The 24,490-nt window shown below is 40.9% G+C and overlaps 2 protein-coding genes across 5 annotated transcripts; one reads left to right on the top strand and one right to left on the bottom strand.

Moving 5' to 3' along the window:
* Positions 1-225: 225 nt before the first annotated feature.
* aggf1 (angiogenic factor with G patch and FHA domains 1) lies at positions 226-7,101 on the bottom strand. 2 transcript variants are annotated; one of them, XM_074665296.1, is made up of 16 exons: positions 7,015-7,101; positions 6,872-6,930; positions 6,499-6,692; positions 5,968-6,067; positions 5,669-5,883; positions 5,432-5,560; positions 5,144-5,344; positions 4,883-4,952; positions 3,321-3,423; positions 3,151-3,202; positions 2,957-3,058; positions 2,708-2,873; positions 2,510-2,589; positions 2,292-2,419; positions 2,098-2,197; positions 226-2,007 (listed from the first exon to the last, which is right to left on the bottom strand). In XM_074665296.1, exons 3-16 carry the CDS (start codon positions 6,682-6,684, stop codon positions 1,786-1,788), a joined length of 1,854 nt encoding a protein of 617 aa, XP_074521397.1. In that variant the 5' UTR covers positions 6,685-6,692; positions 6,872-6,930; positions 7,015-7,101; the 3' UTR covers positions 226-1,785. The 2 variants fall into 2 exon arrangements, with proteins under 2 accessions (XP_074521397.1, XP_074521380.1); XM_074665279.1 differs by lacking the exon at positions 4,883-4,952 and adding an exon at positions 3,571-4,021 and having other exon boundaries at positions 233-2,007.
* Positions 7,102-7,249: 148 nt separating this feature from the next.
* Positions 7,250-23,890, top strand: tacc1 (transforming, acidic coiled-coil containing protein 1). 3 transcript variants are annotated; one of them, XM_074665226.1, is made up of 14 exons: positions 7,250-7,342; positions 13,263-13,372; positions 15,995-17,327; positions 17,768-17,803; positions 18,115-18,178; positions 18,740-18,929; positions 19,671-19,735; positions 20,143-20,274; positions 20,372-20,448; positions 20,566-20,609; positions 21,180-21,343; positions 21,455-21,561; positions 21,696-21,816; positions 22,386-23,889. In XM_074665226.1, the coding sequence occupies exons 3-14, from the start codon at positions 16,066-16,068 to the stop codon at positions 22,449-22,451; spliced, it is 2,328 nt and encodes a 775-aa protein (XP_074521327.1). In that variant the 5' UTR covers positions 7,250-7,342; positions 13,263-13,372; positions 15,995-16,065; the 3' UTR covers positions 22,452-23,889. The 3 variants fall into 3 exon arrangements, with proteins under 3 accessions (XP_074521327.1, XP_074521241.1, XP_074521291.1); XM_074665140.1 differs by lacking the exon at positions 7,250-7,342 and adding an exon at positions 11,421-11,960 and having other exon boundaries at positions 22,386-23,890; XM_074665190.1 differs by lacking the exons at positions 7,250-7,342; positions 17,768-17,803 and adding an exon at positions 11,424-11,960 and having other exon boundaries at positions 22,386-23,890.
* Positions 23,891-24,490: the final 600 nt, after the last annotated feature.

Below are 24,490 nucleotides of genomic sequence, written 5' to 3'. Positions count from 1 at the left end.
TTGTTTTTTACTATAAGCAAAACGAGGGTATTTTACTCTGAGATTAATACACACAGACACTGCTTAAGTAAAATTATGAACACTCAGTGAACAAATATAATCCTGGAAGGGCAAATAGTAACAGATTTAGTTAGTATGTGAACTTACAGCATACTTGGAAAAAAAAAAGAAAAAAGAAAAAACACAAACATAGCGATTCTGGCCTGAAGGACTTTGAATCAGTGCATGTTTAGCTTAACAACATCTGAAGAAATTACATTATGAAGAGGCCTAGTTTGAAAGAACAGTGGCCCAGTGTTTGTCTGAACGCCCCAGTACTGTCAGGAACTGGTCAGGCCAGATCTCTCAAAAACGAAGCCCTGAGCCATATCCACACCACAGGCGGGATTCTCACTTTATCTTATGACTAGCATCATCTTTTTATGGTTTAGACTTTCTACCCCACACAACCAGGCAGAGATGCACGCTGAACACTCCCAGTTTTATGACACTACAATATCAGCTGTTCAGTGTTTGCTTGCAGAAGGAGCGTTTAAGTTCAGGGAGGAGACTCAGGGAGGGACGAGAGGACCCACCTGTCGGAAGAGGAGACACCCGCTTCACGTTTGAACTTACTCAACAGTGTGCGAGGAGCAAAAGAGGGTATGTCCACAAGCTGAAGGAATCATACAGTTGGCCTGTTTGACCATTGACTGAGGAGAAGCTCAAAATGGGTGGAAATATAAGTCAGAGGAAGAGCAGCAAGCGAGCCAGCTCAAGGAGTCATGCTAACACTGTCATGTGAGTCAAATCTGTCACCTGTTTGATGCTGATGAGTTGAACATGGAAAACCTGGTGTACCTTAGTCTATTTTAATCACATTAGACAGAAAAGAGGAAACTGTTATTGTTACAAAAAAATTAAAACTATATCCAGCAGCATTGAAAATGCAAACGATCAAGTCATTTTTTGTGTGGTGTAAAGTAAAATATTGAGCTTGTAGCTGTACTTGCATTCTTTTCCTGTCACTGTGACAGCAGCTTCTGTTCGAGTGTGCGCTTGCACACACATGCAAATATTCACACACCCTCAAAATGAACCCGCAGATAAAGACAGCACACAGATGGGCAGTTAAATGTGTTTGCTTACTGGTCTAGCACGAGTATGTGGATGTGTTTCCAGTGAGCAACCAAAGAGGGACACAGTATTATAAATCAATCAAAAAATCTGAAAAGTTTTAGCACTTTCAAGTTTCATTTTGTAACATGTAAGAAAAACAACAACAAAAAAAAAGTCCACTGGGAAAGTATTACACAAAGCAGTTGCGACTGGTTTGACATGATCACTTGAATGATGCCAAAACAAATCCAGAGTCGAGTCGTCGAAGCATGATCTCATTGTGAGAAATAGAGCTTCACTGTGTCAATGTTTGCTTGAGGCGAATCATGTCCGCCTTGCAGTGAGGCAGAGTGGCAGCACTGCCCTCTGTAGATTACATTACAAACACATTGGACCATCAAACGTAGCTGGTCTTCTTTTGGAGCTGTAAAAGTTTCCCACGGTTCACAGAACATACCCAACGCCCACAGCTGGTGACTACAACTAATACAGTTTGTAAATTGGCTTTGACTTAATTGTAGTCATGATCGTTTTTCCATGCCGAAGGCTAAACAAATATCTCCATAGCTTTCTGTACCTTCCAGACAGAGCAGACTTCCTTTGCTCATACTGGACCTCCCAGCCTATAGATCAAATACAAATATGTACACCATTGATGTCTCACTGTGTTTATGTATTAGGACCAGGTTACGTGTCTGTCATCTCAGTGTCTTCTGATTTGACCCAGGCTTTGGCTGAGCTGTCATGTGTTTTAGGTGAAGGCATGTCAGGCTGGCAGGAATCAGCAAATCTCTCTCGTGCTTTCTCCCAGTTCTTCTGAGATTTTGATTTTGTCACAGAGATGCTGTCCAGAGACAAAGCTGCAGCAGCCCCTAAACCTGACTGAGACTTTCTGATCTTCAGTTCAATCTGTAAAGAAAGAATAAAAAATATCAATGACATAACTGTGATGCTTCAAAACAGATAAAAGTCATGACACAATTTACCAGTTCTTCTTACCGGGGCTTTCATTCCAGTCCCCTCTTTGCCAAGCCCCTCTCCTTTCTTCCAGCCCATCTTTTCCAGCATTTTCCGTCCTTTGTTAACTTCAGAGATTTCCCTTTAGGAGGATTAACAAGAATAATAAGTAACTAAGCATGATTATAAATTCATCCAATGTTCTTCATCAGCCAAAACAATGTTATTGTACTCACTCATGAACAGAAGCTGGGGCGTCATCTCTCTGGAAAACACCCTCACTTCCCACAGTCTGTCTTCTCGACTCTGCTCGGTCTTTGTATTTAGAATTTTTCAGGACTTTGGTCCCCTCAAATTCATTGCTCTGTTTACAGAAAAGCAAACAGGATTAACTTTAGAAGAGAGGTGAGCTTAATACTTAGAGCTGACTGCTGGTTGCCCTGGTACCACTCACCTGCAGTCCATATTTAGCTTTCATCTGCTTCAGCTCCTTTTGTCTCAAAGCTTCTTTATCCTCTTTGGTGAGAGTAGGGCCTTTGGGAAAATTCAAAGACATTCTTAAAGTATCAACACGTAGAAAGAACATCAGGTTTTCACTCACTGTAAAACAAAGTTGGGAATGTGTGGACTAATCTCTCTTGAGATATCTCACCTGTCGTCTCTTCTCTTTTGTGCTTGCTGAGATGAGCAATCACCTGACCAGGTTCGCAGCCGTCACAAGTATCAGTCCCCGAGTGTATGTGGAAGGACAGCACGGTCTCTCCCATCTTTACCTCATCCCCATGCATCAATGCGTGTGGCTCACATTTGGTTTTAGGCTGCAGAGGAGGCAATTTGTTGATATCTGAGCTCAAATTTTATGGTTCATAATTGGAGATGAGAAAGGAGGTTAAAGAGCAACCTGTAGGATCCTGTTTCCATTGATGACCGTTCCATTCTGGCTCCCCTGGTCCACCAGCATGTAGGCCTGAAGTTCCTGGTCAAAGTACACCTCAGCATGGAACTGAAAACAGAGCCCGCAGTTAGAAACATGAATTCTTCTGCTCATCACTGATGTTGATCCTTCTGGATATATATAAAAGTGCAAAGAGTTACCTTGCTGACTCCCATCTCTGATATCTGTATTGCATGGTCCATCTCTTTTTCTCTGTAACAGAAATTCATCAAATTTTCCCTTAAGCAGTTTTTGTCCAACTTCAACACAAAACCCTCACTTTCTGACTCTGCATGATCAAAACTGATTGGTGAAAACAATTGGAACAAACCTGCCGATTGTGGCTGGGGAGTCTGCTGTGATGATGAACAGAGTTCCCACCTGCAGCACTGGTGATCTGACCACCATCACTCTAACACAGGGCGGCCAACAAGCTAAAACAAAGCAAGCAAAACACTTCAGACACAAAGAATGTGGTTTAATAGAACAACAGAGTGATTAAATCAGTTTCCCCCCCTGATTTAACGACTGCATGAGTCAAGTTGTGACCAAGCTCTTAATTTCTCTAGTTTTCCTCTCACCTTCCTGAACCTGAATCTCCATTTCTGACTCAGGGCTTCCCTGTGGGGGTGAGCTAGGAGAGGATGACGATGAGTGAGTTGACTCCTCCTCATCCTTCTCTGATTCTGTGAGCTCACCCTCTTCCGGTTCACTGTTCCCCTTTGAGTCATCGCTTCGAGCAGGGCTTTTAGGCTTTTTCTTTTTCTTCTGCTTTTTGGACTTGGATGTCTTTCTTTTCTTCTTCGACTTATCCTTATCATCATGTTGGGAACCGTTCTTCTTTTTCTTGCTCTTTGAAGAGGATTTATCTCTCTCTTCCCAGTGTTTCAAAGAGTCTCTCCTCCGTGGTGGCACATCTGGACTACAAGACCTTCGCCTCACTTTTTCAGGTTCTGCTTTCCTCTTAGACGTTCGTTTCTCAACCCACTCAGTTTCTTCTTCTTTCATCTTGACCTCATCAAATGTGCCTCCCTGCCATCAGACAGTCAACAGTAAGATCAACATCCCTACTGATGGTCACTGACAGCGGGCAAGTTGACTTTGTAGATCCTGTGTTTCATCCACAGAGTACTGTTTTTGTGGCTTCAGTCTTAAGAAAAATTCCCTTCTCCCAATTTTGTGATGTATTGCTTTGCACAGATATTTCTCAGTCTGGGTTATCAACTCCTTGAGGAACCATTGGCCCATGACACAATATTAACTCACAGATGATGCTTTAAAACACCTAAGGGTTTATTGGATCACACTGACCCACGACATGAAATGAGTGAAAGCTATTTGATACCACATAGTTTCCTAACTTTTGCATTGTACTATTTGTTCTCAAAATCTCAGTCAAATAATTCAAAGGTGTTGCTTGCCTGCCATGTTACTATGTGTAATCAGGGATGGGTACCGATTTAGGTACTTTTATAAGTACCAACTGAATTTAGTTAAAAGTAATAGGTACCGATTCATGTAAACTCAAAAGGTACCAAGTTCAGGTAACTTAACACATCCTTGTGACTGTGAGGGTGTGGAAGAGTAGGTGATTTTCCACACTGGACATGAACACAGCATTGCAAGGTTACATATTTAAGAATAAATATGTTGAATTGGAAAAAAAATCGATTTTATTATAAACCACATTTATATTTTTTACCACATAAACACAAAAAAGTATCAATACCAACTCCCAGGTACCAGACATCGGCACCGTATAGTTTCAAATGTGAAAGGTACCCATCCCTATGTGTAATATATGAGTTATTAATTCTTCAACTGAGATGGCAAAAGCCATTACTCTCTAACAATTCCTTTAAGTTAGTTTGAATGTTGATATTAAATGTGTACCTCCGTGGGGAGCAGTTTTCCAGTAAGAAGAAATCTTCATTCTAGCCAATGAGTTTGTCACTTCTTGCACCTAGGTCAGAGGACATTCTTTTAGTCAACTAGACTGATTATAGAAAAGGGTACAACAGGTCAAAAGACTGAACCCTTGAGATTTGACATATTACGTTTTTTTCAGGGCACTACAAGGTCAAAAGCCAGCTGTCAGCAATCCAAAAAAATACATCTTTGTTGTGCTTGAAAAAAAAGAAAAAATTCAGATACCTTGTCATCCTGTTGAGAGGTCTTCTTAAACCATTTCTTGAACTTCCTGTCTCGCTTTTCAACACTGCAGTTGTCTTGAGAAGGCTCTGAGGTGGTCTGTGCTGCAGGAACCTCAATCCGGGAGTGGAACTGGTAGCGACCACTCTCTGCATCATAGTAGTAGTAAATGCCAGTGTTGGCATCATAGTACAACTGACTGGCCTGTAGAAGAAGACGACAAGTTATGTTGACTCCTAAATTTGAGCAACAGAAAGCCTAATTTTACTGGATACATTGTGAATAACAAACCGAGTCATAGTAGAAACCAGTGCTGTGGTCATAGTACATCCCAGTAGTTTCATCAAAGACAAAGCCAGTCTGTGTCATAGCTTCTTCTGCAGTGGCCCTCAACATATCAGCTATGGAGCCATCACCTTCCTGAAAGAAAAAAACTCCATCAGTTGATCAGAATAAACACTCCAACCTCACATCCACACTGTTTCTGTATTTATGGTATATCAAGTATAACTCTTGGGAACAACAAACCTCTGCTGGGACTGCCACATTGCCATCAGGTTGTTCTGACACTGCAGAAGCAGCTGCTTCATTTGTTTCAGACACCTCGGCTGCCTCAACGCCAACAGCTGCACCCACTGCTTCCACAGTGTCCAAGCTCTCAGAAATGTTCGAAGACTGTGTGTCCTGAATGCATGAGGCCTCTGGGTTCTGAGCATAGCCTCCATAGTAGTAGTTGTAATAATCTGGAAAAGGCATAGACATATTTGGTCCTTTATGCAAAAATAATAATCTGAGTACTATATCAATGTACATAAAGAGTAACAAACCAGTTTCTGTCCAAACGTATTCCTCTGTCTGAGTTTCACTGCTGACTTTGTCTTTATCTTTCTTTTTACGCTCGTGAATCTCTGCACTCAACTGGTCAACCTGAAACAATACATTTGAAATACATACAGTGAAATAACATAATGGTGATAATGACCATAACATTAGACTGATTTAGTACAGAATGTGAAGTGTTTTATAGTTAGAAAAAAGAAAATCTTCACTTTCATCCTAAAAAGTATGCACTTTAACGAAATAAATCATTGGCATGCTATCATTTATGTGAAATTGGGCTGTCTTTTATTAACTGGACATATCACAAGTTGACATGTGTCAAGATCTGCAATGAATTCTCCTTCTGGGTAGGACTGTCAGCACATAGCAAAAGCAGGACTTTGCAAAATACATGTATCCTTTGCATTTACAAAATAAACAGAATACGTAAGTGAACATACTGCCCTGAAAAGCACTGAGCAAAAATTATTTTGTAAACAGGATAAAAAAATCTGTGTGTTGTGCTGAAATTGGCTGACCTGTTTCCTCAGGTCCTCGTTGTAGCTCTCTGTGCTCCTCTGTAGTCTCTCGGACTGGGACAGTTGTTTCTGTAATTTGGTCAGCTCAGCTCTGCACTCACTGAGCTCCTGCTGCAAAGACTCCACTCTCAGCCGGAGATCAGCCAATTCAGACTCCTTCTCTTTTTCTCCATCTCCGTTCTCCATTAGTTCAACTGTAGATGCAAATATTCGGACCAAAACTTTATCAGCGCGGTAAACTCATACAACCGACGTATTAAATACCATTCTTGACGCAGAGATCTATACATCATAACAAAGAAGAATAAGACGCAAGGCTTATAAACACAAACGAAGATCAATTTAATATAAAACAGTGTGCTACACTTCTTACCTTTTGCTTCGTTTTCGTACCCTCCGTAGTGAATTGGTCAGCCCGGCACATGAACCGACCTGAAAAGTTAAAATAGACATTTTATAAATGCCCAGTGTTTCTGACACAGCCGAGTACATGTTTGGTGATAATTTGACAGTTACACTTATAACCGTTGTAATGTTTACTGGCCACCCTGCTCAACCGCCATTTAGCACACAAGCTAACTACGTCACGACACCGGAAGTATTACTTCTTCGGGTGTAATGAACTCAGACTTTCCAGAGCACTTTGCTGCCACCCATAAGAAAATAACACAAGAGAGAGAAGAAAATAATTCGTCGCACAGTCTGTGAAACAATTTACCAGTTACACCTATAAGCGTTGAAAGTACAGGAAATGCTATGCATGTGGAAGTACAATAAGACAGAGAACTTTGAACGTTTAATTTTGTAGTTTCAGTTCCAGTTGGGCGAAACGAAAATGGCCCAGGTAAGGGTAAAAACAACCAGCAATCAATCTGCTCACACAATTTACAAATGTTCACTACCCAGGAGTACTTGGATGACATCAATTTGTGGTTTGTGCAAGTATTAGGGCTCGATTCCCATTGTTCAAATTGTGCAATTACACGCACATGTATTCAGTTCCGAATGTTCAGCTGTAAGCGCGATGAGATTTTACGGTTGTAATGTGGGTCTGAAAACAAAAATATATGTAAACTTTGTGATCACCCTTTTTGTTATTATTATTTTTATTTTAAGCCCAGATAATCACTGCGTCAACATCATGTTCAATATTCAGCAGTTGATCGCCTCGTTGGAGTGTCATTATGCGGTTTCACCACTAGATGTCACTGCAATACATTGATTCTGCTTTGTGGCTCCTGGAACCTAGTATGTCCTGCTTTTTGAGTAGTTTTGTCCTGAGAAGGGTCTCAACTTAGATGTGGTCATTTCTGTCCAGATTTTCTGTTTGTAATAAGCAACAGTTTCTTACTAGGCTTCTTAATAATGAATGTATGGACCATGCTTTTCAGTGTTTGCTTCTGGCAGCAAAATGTATTTGCTGAATTGGGAGTTACATCATTGTTGAGCTAAAGTCAGTACTGTATGCTAGTCAAAAGACAACTGCCCACATTGCCTCATTGGTGACTTTAACTCCACATTGCTCTTTTTATCCACCTACATTTTCTATACTCTGGTCACTGCCATTCACTTTTTTCTTGTACGTATACACACTCATTTCCTCCTCCAGGAGACAGAATGTTCCATATGGGGTTGCCTCCCTTTACTGTCTTCTGAAACTGTTTACAGTCTCTATTCCTGGAAGAAATGTTTAAAAATATTGCACCATCAGGAGAGCAAAAAATATATATCATGTGTTTCTGTGCACATTTTATCACTGCATTCCCTCTGACTCTTCAGATGGGAAGTTCAACAGCAAAACAATATTGTTACTGCGTGCAAGCCTGACAAAACATAAATATGTCATTAGTCATGTTTGCGCAGAGACAGTCAGAATTTCAGTCGCTGTGTCAACTGAGAAAACTTCACAGTAGGCGGGGAAAACAGATTTTTTTTACTTTCCTTGCATCTTTAGAGGCTGTCTGTACTCCTTTCTGGTTCCTCCCACTGTGTTTGAAATCTGAGCTCTTTGGAGTTTTGTTTGGATTTTGGTGGAGTGTCAGACTTCTTGGCAGGAGTTCTGGTAGCTGTAAGTAGTGTCAGACCAGCTTTGAAGAATAGGGTGGTCTTTTGTCTGGAGACAAACACAGCTGCGTCGTCAGGCTAACTACTGATGTTTATTGCTGCCATTTTTAGACTAGACAAGCAGAGATACAGCTTTGAAAGAAGTGGGGGACATAGCACAGTGTTTTTTATGATTTGCTCTAAAATTTGTAGTCATCATTTTATGTGAGGTGTGGTTAAATGATACTACTCTTATATAACCTTCTGATTCCTGGCTACCATACGACTGGTGGTGCAGGAAGCACTTCAAAATAAACAGGGAATGCTTTTTCCGCTTTGTTTCATCCGTTTGTTGTCAAGAATAACTTGCACAAATTAAGGGAACACATTGCAATCACACCATCCCCTTAGAATAATTCTAGTGTTGTAGCTTTGTCTAGATATAGCCATTGTGACCAAAGACTATTGAGAACCGTGGTGTACTGTACTGTAAACTGTAAAAAATTAATGACTGCCCACAGTGTTTATAACAAAAGTAATCTTTTGATCTAGTGAAAGGCTCCGTGACTTCAGAGGCTTGGTTATTTTGATTTATAGACAAGAAAAAGATTTGAACCCAATAACAGAAGCAAAAATTGATCCATCGGCTTAGAACATCTTAGTATACTCCGTCACGTCCATTTGTGCGTATTCAGTGCAGGCAGAGCCTCAGCCTCAGCCGCAAGCTTCACCAGAACCAGACTTTTAATTAGTGGGCAGAGGATAAACCCCACCCTCTCTGGTCCAATGTGGAAACTCTGAGCCTGACTGAGGCTCGCTTTTCTCTGCTTCTGTACTGGAATTTGGGAGGAGTTAGGCTGCTACTTGGCCAGACCAAACCCTGAAGGAGCTTTTGGAAGGAGCGGAAAGTATTACAAAATATACAAAGAGGCTGCATTATCATGCTATACAACAAGGCTCACATAACAAGAATGCTCATTCAATTCTTTGCTGCTGACTGCAAGACAATTTGCCCTCTTGTAGGGATAAGACAACCTTGAACCTTGAACCTTAAGCAGGTGTACCATCCCAGGGCACTGATTGTGGTGTGGCTCTATCTCGCCAGCTTAGGTACACAAGTCTATCCAATCTATGTTAGGTGTTTTGGATGAGCCTACTTTGTAGTTTATAAAAATGTTTCTTACACAGGGTTTTTAGTTTGTCAACTGGCTCAGCAATTTAATTTAAGGCTATCAAGATCACTTTGTCCAAGAACTTTTTATTCAGGGTTGAAAATATCTTCTTTTCTCTTTATGAAGAGATCCATCTACAAGTTATAATAATAATAATAATAACAATAATAGTTTACAACTACATTTAATAAGTATATAATATGTACTTATATACTATAATATATAAGTGTAATAATGTAACAATAATGAATTAATCAAATAGTATTAGATATTGGAGTTTGCTTTAAATAACACTGTGTTAACATAAGGGAAATAAGACCATGAGCCACATAGTTGATGATTTTTCTTTCTTTGTGGCATACCCATGTACAGGAAAAGATCAGCAAAGCCAAAAGATATCCTTTGTCCTCAAGTGGCACCAAAAGACATAAACAGAGATACCTCACAGGATATTTAATAAGATCATAGGTGTTGGGAGAGGTACATGATAATAAAAGATGCAAGGGTTTAAACAAATCTGGGTTGATCAGATTGTACTAAACAAATCCATATTGTTAAAAAAGCAACAGCAAAGCAGTGCCCTGCGTGTGGTTTTTCTGAGACTAGCTCACATAAAGCAGCTATTCACTCAAATAACCATGAGCAGTACTATAACTTACTCATTTTTTATTTAGCTGCAGGGAGAATCCAGCATTTAATTTCTGAAAGACTGGCTGAAGGAGATGTAGATTATGGAACACTGATAAGACAATGCTAAAGAATGTCATGTTTGCAGATAACATGTCCATGAAGGAACAAGTCCAAACAAGGTAAAAACAAGGGGCCCAGGATGGAGCCTTGGGGAACACCACTAGTGAGAGGCACCACTGAGAGGCATCAGTTACAATGTTAACTGTGTTTGAAAAATACATCTTGAAACAATCAGGCTTTTTCCTTAGGCAGTCCCCTTTGAAGTCAGTCCCAAAAGTACCAATGCTGTCAAACAGGTGATATGATCAAAAGGTTAAAATTATGATTTACACATCTGCTGTTGAAATAAAAAAAAATCAAACAACTTAATAGTTGTAACTTGTGCATTGTCTGCCCTAAGCCATTGTTTTTGTCACATCTCCTAGTCTACCAGGTGAGTCTTTAGCTGAATAATTGTCATGGTTTTGTCTTCTTTTGTGAAATTAGCAAAGGATCTGACATATTTAAAGTGTTACAAAGAGTTTTAATTACTCTTTTGTTAGTGCAATCAAGGTAACAAGTCTTTAGTCCTCACAGTGGTTTGTTCTTTTACCCCAGACAAATTGAATCCAGCCAGGTAGATCTCCTGAGGCTACTCTCAGAACTGGTTCCCCTGGTCATGCATGCCTGACACTGGATGGGAGAAACAGTTAACTGTTAAACTGCCTGGGGGAGCAGAGAGGGCTTCAAAATCCAGCCTCACATTCCTAACCTCTCTTTGGGCTTTAAAATGTGGAGCCCCAACAGTTCAGCTCCTCCTCTTTCTCCTCCTTCTGTGTTTGTTTTCTGACTCCCTCCTCTTGCTTCAAGAGTGCATGAGCGGTCTGACAGGGACATACCACTCTCTAACCACAGGGGAAGTCATTGCATTGAGTACAGAGGAGCTGGCTTTGCTTTTACAGCTTCAAGCTTCCTGCCTCCCCCACCGGTCTTTTTCTTAGTGGATCAGCCTGAGGTGGAGGGGAACGGCTGAAGGGGGGTTTCAGAGGAGGAGAGAGTGAGAGTAGCATTTGGAAACCCAGCTGATCAGAGCTGTGGTATTCTGCCACAGAGGCAGAGGAAGAGGAAGCGTGACTGAAAAAAAGAGGAGAAGACAGAGAACGCAGCTTATATTTTTGTGATTTTACGGCTGAAACTACATAGATAGATGAGTGGGAAAGGTATGTCTCCTTCCTTTTTTGAGAAAAAGAGAAGTCATGTGAAGAAAGAGGCTTCTTGGAAAGATGTGAGAGCTGTTGGCAGGGTGGAAATCTGAGGAAGAAACGTACAGAAAGGATCTGTCAAGCTCTGGAAACCAATTCAGCGAATACTTGATCCAACAGAGGGTTGAAACACCCCCTGGGAAAAAAGAAGAGGGATGTCTTGGCTGTCACCCGTGTCATGGGCCAAATGGACGTGGACGGCCGTGCGAGGGGGAGAGGAGGATGGTGAGGGGCAGGAGGCCAGTGAGGAGAGGGAGCAATTTGGAGAGCAAAGAGAGGAAGAGGAGGAGGAGGAGGAGAGATCTCAAAGCTGCAGGCAAGTGTTGTGTTGGAGCTCCTGAGACCTCTGAAGCTGTGATTCACACAGACTGGACTGGGGGCTTTTTCACACGAGTGCTCATGAGTGTTTGTGCTTCCACCTGTCACGTTGTGGAAACTCTTATACTTTAGGCATTAGATGAAAAGGTCAGAGATGAGCGACATAAATATAGCTGTTCTTATTTGCAGAAGGATTTTTGTAAGCATGCAGAAATGTCAGATGTGTCCCTGCAGAACTGACATGTTTCTGGCCGTGCTGTGGTTAAAGTGTGCTAACTGAATCTTTTCTTCAGCCTCACTCATACACCCTCTTTTCTGTGGCCTCACAGAAATAAAACACACTCCAGCACTGCAGCCAGGTAGTTAAATGATGTAATCATTGCTCACAAGCACAACACACTGCTTCTTGTCTTTGCTTCTTGTGTGTGCTTTGATATTATCTCAGCCATTGTTCCAGCTTTGTAAACAAAAGGACTTCCACAAAGTGATCCCCATGCTTTGCAAACCAAGTTTGCTAACTAAATACTCTTGTCATTATCTATCAATGCTGTTGTGTTAGTCGCTGAAGAGATCAGATCAAAATGCCTGGAATTTTGACAACCAAATGTACAGCAAACTCTATTCAGTTACAATGTACAGTTCTTAAAGTTAATTTGTGTTTGATTCCAGTGTCATACTCTTTACTGTAGAGTGCTCAAGATGTGACAGGAAAGAGTGGGCCGCCACATTTCCTCTGTCTCTCTGGTTGTTACTCAATCTGTAATGCCGTCACCATTACTGGCTTGAAAGAATAGTGTTAAGATTTACCAAAACACGAGGATTCAAGCCATCTTTGATTGTGATAGATATTTAGCAGCAGTAAGATCTTTTTTGTTTTCATGCCAGAAATTGTCAAAGTTTTTAGTTTGTTTGTGAAAGCAACATGGTGCTTACCCCACATGACTGATTCAAGCAAAACAGTTTCAAAAGGCTGCAAACTGTGTGATTGGTAATTATCGTGTATGAGTGCCTTGAATCAAACCTGATCTCAGTATCTTCAAAGGAAAACAGACTCAGACTCATTGTTGCATTTGCCCCTGTACTTGCACATAGTTCACATTTCACTGCAGCTCTGTTTATTCAGGTGATGTTTACAATCACATTGCTTATTAGGCTTTTTTGAGTTTACACAGTTTCAGCATTTCCTCCCTTGTTATTTAAGGATCTTTCTGTCCCCCTACAGTCTGATAAAGGTTGTGATGTTTGGGAACTTCATGCTCTCCCCTCTCTCTTTTTGTCTCCCTATTTTTGCTCTCTACAGCTCTGAGTCAGACGGCCACTTTGACACTCCTGAAGCAGCAACTCCTGTCCGCGCCCCTCCGCCCATCCCAGGAGAGCTGGAGAACAACAACACTGATGCAGACAAAACTGGTGAGGCCACTGCTGAGTATTAAAAAAAAGCAGAGAGAGAAAAGAGGACAGAGATAGAGTTAGCCAGATATCTGAGACGTTCAAACGCAGCCTCAGTAGTGGCTGAAAGTTCGTAGTGAAATGAGAAATGTTGAACAGATGCGAATAAATGTCCTTTTAAGTACACAGAACATATTGTAGACAGGATATCCCTCCCTTAAGCTGCCATGGAAACAAGAGTATTTTGAAGGTGCTGCAAGTGAATCAACATTACATCATTGTGCTAGTGTTTGGTCTGATTCAATAAATGGAAAAATCTTACAAAAATTATCACATTAGGCATTGCTTTACTTTTAAAAGCATCTTATGTTGTGCTTTTAGGCTCATAAAATACCTCTACTGTATCTGAACTGTGTATCAGGTTCACCCCGTCAGGGTAATTGGATGCATATGCGATCTTACTGTCTCAGGAATGTGCCCACCTACAGCATTTTGAGCTTAGATTTGGGATCTACCTGCCTCTCTTTACTTTTAATACAATGCTGGCTACAGTTTATTCATAGCTCAGACAAATGTGTGAGAGCAGTAATTTATAACACATACCTGAGGTTACCTATTACTCTAACATGTCCTGCATCCCTGGTATGTGAACTGGTATGCACTAAAAAGATTTTTGGGTGTGACGAAGGCAGAAGCATCGTTGTCATTATGATCCCTGAGAGGAGGAGCTTCTAGCAGAGTCAGTATGGGAACGGCCTTTGCTCTGGAATTCAACAGGTTCAACAAAAGCTTTGGTTCACCCCTGTTTTGTGTTGGTAACTGATAGAGGTCACAGTGAGGGGAGGGACTGAACAAAGCACGTTATCTAGCTAAAACCATCATGAAGCACGCCTTTGAGCAAGGAAGAGGCCATGTGGTTTTGTGAGGTAGTTGCTTTGTTGATTGTATCAAATTACTTGTTTAAAATCAAAACCTTATTAAAAAGGTTCATCCGGAGTGAGGGGAGGGGTGGGGTCATATTTTAGTCACCCTCACCTCAAACATCTGTTTTTGCTGTGGCTGTGTGTGAGTAAGTTTAAATTCTTGCAGTCTGCTACTAGAAGCTTCAGGTTCCTCATATTGTCATATTATTAGTATATAATCTGATTATATGTACTATATGTAAAACGAGTAATACTTTATTGACACTTAATACTTTAGTGGCATGAAATAAAAAGTTAAAGACTATGAAAAACTCAAGAATATGGTGGCTTTAATAAAGATGCATGTTTGAAACAGCACAAAAGATAGTGGGATCATGGGATAGGGAACTCTGATCGTAGATGTGTACATAACCTATACTAGTCACAAGAAAGTGACATCATCATTAGAGACCCAGCCTACCTGGGCTGCCGTTGGACTCGGCACCATTAGGTCAGAGATACAGGTCAATGAGAACATGGACTAACAGACCGTGGAGCAGCTTCCTCTTCAGTTCAGCCTGCAGACACACACTCCTTTACAGCCGCTGAGAGCTGACATAACAGCATGCATATGGTGAACCATAACCTGCCATAAGATATGATATTAATTCTTTCATTGCCAGTCATTTAATTAACTTACGTTTTTCTGTTTTTAAGGTTAGCTTTTACATACTATTTATTAATCTTAATCCGTAGGCTCAAAGACTTTTTTCTACTTGCCTCTTATGGGGTCCAGCTGCCATTGGGCATGAGGTAGAATAAGCCCTGGACAGGCTGCCAGGAATAGCACATAGAGACAGAACCTGCACACACACAGGGAGGACTAGCAGACTTCTCGCAGAGAGGCACCTGCCCAGCCAGGGATATGAACCAGGAACCTTCCTGTTGTGAGACAACGATGCAAACCCCGCAACCCCTGACTTAAAGATTGGTTAAGACTCCCCAAAGAATTTGTCATTATACATGTTTTCTGTGTACACCAGCACTGACAACAAAGTGTCTGTCCCTTTGACCAGAAACTATTATTCTGTGACACATTTTGTAGCAGTCCTACTAGAAAAATGAACAAATCCAAAATGATTCCAACAAAAGTGTGATCACGTTTTGAGTGTAATTTTGAGCTGTGACTCAGCAGTGAGAGAAACAAAAGGATTCTTATACCTGTCTGTTGAATATGCATGAAGAGTCGATGAGAACATGTTTGTATGGGCATGTCGGATAGCAGGAATACTTTGAGGGTGACACTCTGGAGACATGTTAATCTGAATGGAAGTAGGTGGAAACAGCATGCTGTGCAAGTCTCCTAGCAACACAACATTGCGGGAGTGTCACACTAAAGATGAAAAATGTTGATGTGTCAAACTGTTCCCCGGAGGCATTAATGACAAAAACAACTGCCGCCGTCCCTGTTGTACTCCAGACACAAATCAATCACAGCTCTCTTGGTATTCTTTATTTCTGTTTTCTTTTTGCACTACTTCGAATGTCATAGCTCTCATAGTAAGAGATCACCATGGCAACAGCAGCTAGTGGAACAGTTGGCCTGCCTGTAACCAATCAAAAGTCAGATAGCTCTTAGTTCAGATTTGATTGGAGAGATGATCACAGGCAGAAGAAGTGTGCAAGCAGTTTTGAAAATTTGCCTTTCTAACATGTTTCCACTCTCTGTTTTTTCTCTCAGACGTGGATCAGGAAGAGCACCTGATAGTGACTGCTCCTGTTTGGGATCAGGATATTTTCCTCAGCCACAGCATGGGTCAGGATGAACCTGCAGTGCCCATGGGGGGTCCACTGGAGGTAAACATCCAGACCCTGGAAGCAGAGCAAACAGAGAATCTTTCAGATGGCTTGGGATCTGTACCAGAGCCCGCTGCATCTTTCGTGGAGGAAACTCCTGAAGTAGCTGAATGCACAGTGCCAAAATCTCAGCCACAGCAAGTGTCGGCCCCTGGCCTAGATGCAGACCTTATCCCAAATGTGGACCAAGCGCTTGCCCCCTCCCCTGCTCCTTCATTTCCTGAGACTCCTGCTACTGCTCAGATATCTGACTCATTCCAGATCAGTGAACCTGGAGCTGGCCCAGCTTCAGAGCAGGAACCAGACTCAGAGTGCATTGAACTCAAACAGTCAAAGCCCGCTAAAAAGACTAAAACCAGCAAGTCCAAGCCCCCATCTCTGACACTTCAGGCCTCCCAGAATGAAGAAGCCCAAACAAACGAGGAGCAAGAACTTCCTCTTCCTAAGGGCTCTTATAACTTTGACCTGGACCAGCTGGATGACAGTTTTAACCCCTTCATGAGTGGTGGACCTAAAATCCAGAACTCTCCCCCACCATGTGGTTCAAGCTCCCTCCCCAGACTTGAACCGCTTGGGAGCTCTTTGCCTGTTTGTGAGACCAGGACAGCAGCTCCAGACGAATCAGAGACAATTGCTTTGTCAGAATCAAAGCCTGTGTTGCTGGAGTTCGGCCTGGACGAAGGGACAGTCAGCAAGCCACCTCCAAGGAAACCAGGTGGTAAAAAGACAATCAGCAAGCTGGCGGTAAAGAAGCAGAAGCCCAAAGGATCAGAGGCTCCCTCCAAACCTGCACCAGAACCCACAGAGTCAGGCACAGTTTCTCAACCAGCACCAGAACCAGTTTCAGATCCTCCTCCAGAGCCTGCTTTGCCAGTTTCAGACTCCACCGCACCTCTTAACCTTGATGATATCCCCATTGCAAAGTCTGGAACGTATAACTTTGACCCCAGTCAGTGGGATGACCCAAACTTTAATCCATTTGGCAGCAACAGCCAGATGAGCAGCTCCCCGAAGCTCCCCAAGGGTTCATACACTTTTGATCCTGACAATTTTGATGACTCTGTGGACCCTTTTAAATCCTCAAAAACTCTGAGCAAGGAGGACTCTTCTAGTAGTGTGCCTCAGCCGGAGAAAAAAGTGAAAGACGGAGGCAAACAGGCGGCAGCGGAGAAGAAAGTGAGGCAGATTCCCAAGAAAAGCAAAGAGAGAACAACCAAGTAAGGACAACTCTGACATATGCAGTTTTCAGGTTGCAATATTAGCACATTTTAGCTTTTTAAGATCAGCACTACAATATTATTGAACTGAATGGTTGGATGCATACGTAATGCCTTGAAAACATACCAAACACTTAACACTGCATACTGACCTTTGATGCAAGTTATTTATAGAGTTTAAAAAGGGCTGCGAGCTGCAATGGTTTGGTCTATTTTTAGTTTTTTCTTGTTCTGTCTTTGTCTTGTGTTTATGCTCAAACTTTAAAACTGTCTGCTGAGAATCTAACATGCTGAGCTGAAGCCCTTTGGTCACTCACACGCTCTCCTCTCTCCCTTTTTCATCACCTTCATCAATATCCCCTTCATCCTTCATCCCTCCTTTTCCTGTCTGTTACGCAACCCCTCCAAACTCTGCTTTCGTCCTCCTCTCTTGGCCTCAGGACATCTGAACAAGTCAAGTTTCTCTGTTTTCTTTTGTAAGTACACTCACAACAGACGCTTTCTCTCCTCCATGCATGCTGGCTTCCCATTTTACTGTCATCATGGCATGTGCTGTGTCAGAGCTGAGTGTGGAGGGGGCACATCAGGACGAAAAGTCTGTTTTTGTTTCACCTAGAAAGGTTGTCCCTGTTACATCAGTGAGATCATTAATGCTGTTGTGTGATCCTTCCAAAATCCTGCAGCAGCAATGGGTGTAGGAGCAGAAGGATCCACAGTGTTAAAGAGTTAATTTATCTAGATCTGTATATTCTGACAGTTTTGTTGTCATCCTGTGTGTGTTCTGTAGGAATTCCTGCAAAGTTGAGAAGTATGACGAAAGTCAGTCTCTGGTGCTGGATGTGTGCAATCAGGTACTGTGTGGCTCTTTGTCGGTGTCGTATCAGCCAGAATTTTTCACCTTACTGCAGTGATGTCGCAATGTCCATTATTCAGCAGCTGTCTAACTCTTTGGCCTCACCTCTGCACACACACACATACACAAACACACACCACTCACGTACACAAACACAGTGACACAAGCTGACAGGAGCATCAGCAGTGTCCCTGCAGTGCCGGTTTGGCGTGGTGACAGATTTGTGACTTATAGCTCTGCAGTCAAGTACTGGGCTGCTGCTCCTGTGTGCCCTCAGCATTGTCACCTCTGATATCATACCAGAGTCTCTAAGATAAGTCACTGTAACACTGTTAGTCAAGGCCAACTGATTATGTAACCTTTCCAGCACAGTGCAGATGTAGTTATTGGATAAAACTGAAGTTACTCTAGATCTCTAGGATTGTTTTAAGTAATGCTTGTGTATACAAAGTAATGTGCTGTGTCCACAGTTGTACATGACAATTGTCTTTTTGTAAACATTTCAATTTAGTCTGCATGCATTTAACTTGTGGGTCTTTTCTTCCTCCCTTGTCTCCAGGAGGAGGATGAGGTTGTGGTTCAGACCCCAGAGATCACTCAGCGGGTCCATCATGCCACAGATGAGGAGAAGCTTGCCTCCACGGGAATTATGGGCTCGACGGCCGACATCCAGGATGAGAAAATTGAAGCTGAATGCAACAAAGTACCCGTCAAAAATCAGCCAATGGTTGAGAAGTCTATCATGGATGGTATGTTTGGCTTTAAATGCCTTTTAATAAGTACAAAAATAGCAGTATTCAAAGTATTTGGCTTTACTGCCAGGGAGTACAGAACAGAGTAAGTCAAGTCTTAAATCAATATTTGTGTTTAAGGTCATCTTTTACTTAAGTTGGATTTTGGTGGAACAACCAACTAGACTTGACTGTTGTTTAAGTATAGTTTTTACATTACATGACGCAAACAGCGCAAATAAACTAAATGGTAGTTTCAGTATCTAGTGTGATCTATTCCTCTCAACTTTCAAAGGTTCCTTGCGACATATTTTAAGAGAGGAGTATTATAAGAACATTTCTAAATCTGTTGTATCTGGGTCTTTGTATGTGGCACTGTGAAAAAAAGTAGCTATGATCAGAGATGTTCCTTCCAAACATATGGAAAATGTGAACAAGGAGACTGAGTCAGTTACATAACAAGCTCTGTATCAGGGCCAACGAAGCAACCAGGATGACTGGTGAAAAATAGAAAAAGATTGCTCAGCAAAAAACATTTCTTGACTGCAGAAAAATGAAAATGATACTCTTATAGATCTAGATCATTTTAGAACTATGTCTTTATGTCTTTGGAACAAGGTAATGTATTGAAAACTAGCAAAAAATGATTTATTATTTTGTGTTCAATGCTGTTCACAAGTTGTCTGCTTTGTTGATGTATTTCTGTTTTCTTTGGAGTCTAATCAGCATTGTATTTTTTGTATTTTTTCCTTCTTGAAGATGCTGATCCAAAGACTGCAGATCACCTGGAGGAGAAAGAAACCTGCAGCCTGAAAGATGAGACAGTAAGTGGACTTTAACAACCACTGGGAGGGAGCTGTATGAATATTTTAAACATCACCAGCTTGTTTTGCACAAACTGTTTTTTGATCTCAATCAGAGAGCCATGATTCTTATAGTTTGGTGAGTGTTATTTTTTTTTGTACCACATCAGCTGGTAACAGGGATAATCTAAAGGCTGTCACTCACACAATGCTTGTCTAATGCAAGACTGGCACTTTCAGGTTTTACAAGTATTTGATTAATGAAATCAACAAAATGTTTGTATTTTTTAAGAGCACTTCTTTCAGAGTTATCATGTGCTAAGAGGATTTATGACATGCAGCAAATCTGCTCTGAGAATGTATATTTGTTTGAGGCTTTTGCTGGATCATTAACCGAGTTTTCCCTGTGCTTTCTACACTTTCTGCAGTGTGAGATATCCATGAGCCAGAAACCAAAGGTGGCATTCAGTGAAGTAACAGACACAGCAGCTTTATGTCAGGACAGCGTACCCCTGAGCGAGATGGACAAGGCTGCAGTGCTCACCCTGATACGAGAGGAGGTAAAATACTGCCACACCACTATAATGAATACCTTAACTTCACAATGTTGATTTTTTTTGTTAGCTATAAACATTTTCTGTCCTTTCCTGCTATCAGATCATCACTAAAGAGATTGAGGTCAATGAGTGGAAGAGGAAGTACGAGGAGAGCAGAGCTGAGGTTTTGGAGATGAGGTAAAAAGTTTCACTGTTGAACATTTTCAGATTGTGTAATTGTAAAAAATAACAATGGCTGTTTTTTTTTTGCAGCATAAAGTTGGAAAGTAATGTGCTCTGCTTTTGTTTTAACAGAACAATAGTTGCAGAGTATGAGAAAACAGTTGCACAGATGATTGGTAAGTTGCTGCCACCTGGTGGTGATATTTTGAATGTTATACTTTAGTGTTTGTGTGAATACGTGTACCATCTCACAGTTGCAGTGGGTAGACTCTGTAATAGTCTTCACCAGGGTGAACTTTGAAAGTTTCTTTTACAAATACACCTCAAAATATCAAAGACCATGAAGTACTTGGACACAATGTTTTTACTTTTTAACTGAAACCATGAGGTTTGGTATTTCTTTACCTGATCTGTTGCTCAAAATCTGTACAAAAAAGAATATCCAGAGCTTTCCTGCTGTTGTTTTGTCAGCCCTGTGCTGCACCCTGAATCTTCAGATATTCAAACTCAAGATTAGTTAAACGTATCATGATGGTCAGATGTTTCACTTTGGCAGCCAAGTGTATTTGGTTTAATTCAGCTCAAGAAGAGATGGCAGAAGTTTTTGAATAAACAAAGTCTAATATGAGCCAGTGAATGTTTTCTCATCCAACCAAGGTTTTTAAAAAAAGGCTTCCCTAAATATTTTAGAATAAACCATCCGTTTCAGCCTCTTGATTTCTTTATGTCTTCTCTGTTGGTTTCAGAGGACGAGCAGCAGCACAAGACTGTGTCCTGCAGTAAATCAGTCAGGCAGTTGACCATTGAGAGGGATCAAGCTATTGCTGACCTTAACTCAGTGGAGCGCTCCTTCGCCGACCTCTTCAGGAGATATGAGAACATGAAAGGAGTCCTGGAGGGCTTTAAAAAGGTCATTGAAGACTCAGTTTGAATTTCATAAGACACTTTAAAATATCACATCACAGCATATGACAACCAGAGCATAATTAATCAATCATTATTCTTCTTTTTATCCCTCTAGAATGAGGAGGTGCTGAAGAAGTGTGCACAGGACTACCTGATGCGAATCAAGCAAGAGGAGCAAAGATACCAAACCCTAAAGATTCATGCAGAGGAGAAACTGGACAAGTAAGCTTCCAATTCTTCATTTTCTCTCTCCAGTGATTAATCACAAGACAGGCTATTAATCCTAAAAATCCATTTACATCACAAAGCTTGTCATCTTAATAACCCTTCCATCTTCCATGCTTCCTCTCTGGCAGGGCTAATGAAGAGATAGCACAGGTACGTGCCAAGGCCAATTCTGAGGGTGTCGCACTAAACGCCAGCCTGAGGAAGGAGCAGATGAAAGTGGAGTCCCTTGAGAGAGCTGTCCTTCAAAAGGTAAGCTGACTGCAAACTTGATTGAAATGGATCCACTCAGGATAATTGAGGTTAAAACTATTTCACTGGCAGAGTGTGTGTGTCTTCTTGAACTCTTGACTGCAAAAAAAAAAAAGCCAAGTAAAGCTGCCTTTTACATGGATGACTCAATGTTGAATATATCCAGGGTTAGTAGTTATGTAGAACCTGTGTTTGGATGTAATCACAGTTGAGAAATATTGTGCTCCGTATCCGTATCAGGAGAAGTTTTAAAGTGCCATTATTTTCCAAGTTTAAGACTGCTTTCCTAAAAAAGCTTTTAGACCATTTGGGGCTGCCAATACACCAGCATTGCATCTAACACTAGGGGGCAGTGTCTCATCTACTTAAACCAATATCAAAAATCCCTGAAAATAAATTGGCCAGGAGGAGTGAGAACTGATGTACCTAATTTGAACTCATTTGGGTTCTGCTGCAAAAGATACACAATTAAATTCTCAGACTCACAAAATCACCTGTGTAAAAGCAATTTCCTGTCCTGTTATATGTGCATTACCCTTCTATTTTCAAACAATCTGCTCCTCTTACAGAACCAAGAGATTGAGGAGCTCACCAAGATCTGCGATGAACTGATTGCCAAGCTGGGAACAGACTGAGGAGCGTTTCATCAAACTTAAAGCAACATTGGTGTAAATTCTGTACATGAACACACTCAACTTTTCTTTGGAATTTCTTTGTTACATTACTACACAGAATGGCTGCAGTTGCTTTTTTTATCTCTTCTTACACAAATAAATAACCAGAGTTATTACAATCAGTAGGTTGATCAGGTTGTTGCAGTTTAAGAAGCACAAAGTTATCATGACTTAGCACGATATGTGGTTTGGAGAAAGGGGTAAAGGCATACGTGGATCATCAGATTTGAGTTGTTGATCGTTTTTATTCAAACCAAATTCCCATTTCAGTGATTAAAAAAAGAAATGATGCTGAAACTAAGAGAGGGGCCAAGCACAAAAATCTTTCACACAGTGGGACTTACAACCAAGTAACTTTTGATGGTGAAGTCTTTACAGAAAGGACAAATTTGTTGCCTGAGTGCCTGAAATGATACTGGTTTGGGTTTTTTTTGACACACATTATTTTAGCAGAGCAACATTTTAGTTTTGCTGATTGTCTTCTTCAAGACATTTTTGCTGCAAGCTATATTAGAGAGTATTTAAAAGTTGCCTTTCCATTTTTTTCCTCCAAGCACAGGGTTACATGTGTGATGTGTGAGAAAGTCTTCAGTTCTGCAGAGTTCCGAAAATTTATGAAATATGACCCCAAGGAAAAAGAGCACTTACATCCCATTTGAACGTCTGGTCTTTGATATTTTATCCATTAGATGATAATTTAATGAAGTGCTGAATGGAAAGTTAAGTTTGGTTTGAAGCTGAAGTAGTAAAAAGTTGTTATGCAGTTTTATTTAATCAGGTGCCATACTTGATTTACTTGCTCTGTATTTGAGTGTAAAAGTTGGACAAACATTCTGTCGCTGCCATGTAGATATATTTGACTGTATTCATGTTTTATCTGGGAGTCCAAATGTTGTTGGTGTGCCTTTATTTAGTCTGTAGTGGTTTTCAAACTGTTGCCAAAATGTACTGTAAACATATGCATCTTTTATGATCAAAATAGTCTAAAGAGCAGGTTTTAAAGGTTTATCAGCAGCACATTATGTATGCTCACCCATTTAAAGTCTGTGTGTCTTGGTGAGCATGTAACAACATCCTCTTGCATAACTTTGCCCATTTCTGGTCTGGCTGAACCTTGGAGGAGCACACAGGTGCATTGTTAGAAAGAAATGCATCAAAGAAGTGAGTCAGATTCTTGTTTTAAATCAGCACAATCAATTGCCAAATGTTGTAAAATGAGAAAGTCTAAGTGTGTCCTGTTCTAGTGGTGTTACATAAGTCTGAAGGTGCTTTTTCAATGCAAATCTATTGTCCCAGTACAATAAGTGTAAATTCTATATTTTATCACAAGAATGTTTGTAAAATATATGATTTGAGTATACTCAGATTGTATGTTAATTGCCTTTTTTTGTGCAATTCTGAATAAATGATACAGAGTGTTGAACCAGTTTCCATCTTTGCTTGAATCTTTTCCAAAAGATCACATCAGTCGGAGATGCCTCACTGTAACCTGACTGTAGTATCTAAATCAGCTGTTGCTGCAGAGCCCTAAACCTAAACAGAGACAAGCTCATTGTTTATTCTTACAGGTTAGCCAGAGGCTAAACTTCATGTGTGTTCATACTGTTACAGCCAATGCTCCGTCCATCTACAAACATATCATTAGTGGTATTTTGTTTGTGAGTCAATGATCTGCAGTTTCCTCTGGAAGTCAGATAAAACAATGTGGATAGAAATGTTTCCCAAAACAGTCTCTTTTCATGTGGCCTGATCCACAACAGATGCTTGCCAGTGTTAGCAAGCAGACACTTTTTTTCACTGTTTTGATGATCTCAAATTCAAAAAATTCACACAGACTCTAACCAGGATACTGTGAATCTCACAAACCAGAGCTCCTGTCGTACACGCATTGCTTATACTAAAGCTGCTCCTATTTTATAACTTGTGGACAACCTTTAACTAAATCTATTTTTAACCAATTAAAGTAAAGTCATTCTCATCCTTTCTGCTTTATTTCTTAT

This window comes from Halichoeres trimaculatus, unplaced genomic scaffold, assembly GCF_033239565.1.
Source record: "Halichoeres trimaculatus isolate MK-OKI-2021-1 unplaced genomic scaffold, fHalTri1.1 fHalTri1_scaffold_1, whole genome shotgun sequence".
Taxonomy (NCBI): domain Eukaryota; kingdom Metazoa; phylum Chordata; class Actinopteri; order Labriformes; family Labridae; genus Halichoeres; species Halichoeres trimaculatus.
Note: the sequence above shows the minus strand (reverse complement) of the source record. Positions and strands in the feature narration are given on the sequence as shown.

Coding starts and splice junctions, on each gene's coding strand:
- aggf1 (XM_074665279.1), bottom strand. CDS start 6,684: ATGGAGAACGGAGATGGAGAAAAAGAGAAGGAGTCTGAATTGGCTGAT. Junction 5,884..5,967: donor ATACGTTTGGACAGAAACTG/GTTTGTTACTCT, acceptor TGCCTTTTCCAG/ATTATTACAACTACTACTAT. Junction 2,198..2,291: donor GCCCCAGCTTCTGTTCATGA/GTGAGTACAATA, acceptor ATCCTCCTAAAG/GGAAATCTCTGAAGTTAACA.
- tacc1 (XM_074665140.1), top strand. CDS start 11,800: ATGTCTTGGCTGTCACCCGTGTCATGGGCCAAATGGACGTGGACGGCC. Junction 18,179..18,739: donor TGCTGGATGTGTGCAATCAG/GTACTGTGTGGC, acceptor CCTTGTCTCCAG/GAGGAGGATGAGGTTGTGGT. Junction 21,562..21,695: donor GCAGAGGAGAAACTGGACAA/GTAAGCTTCCAA, acceptor CCTCTCTGGCAG/GGCTAATGAAGAGATAGCAC.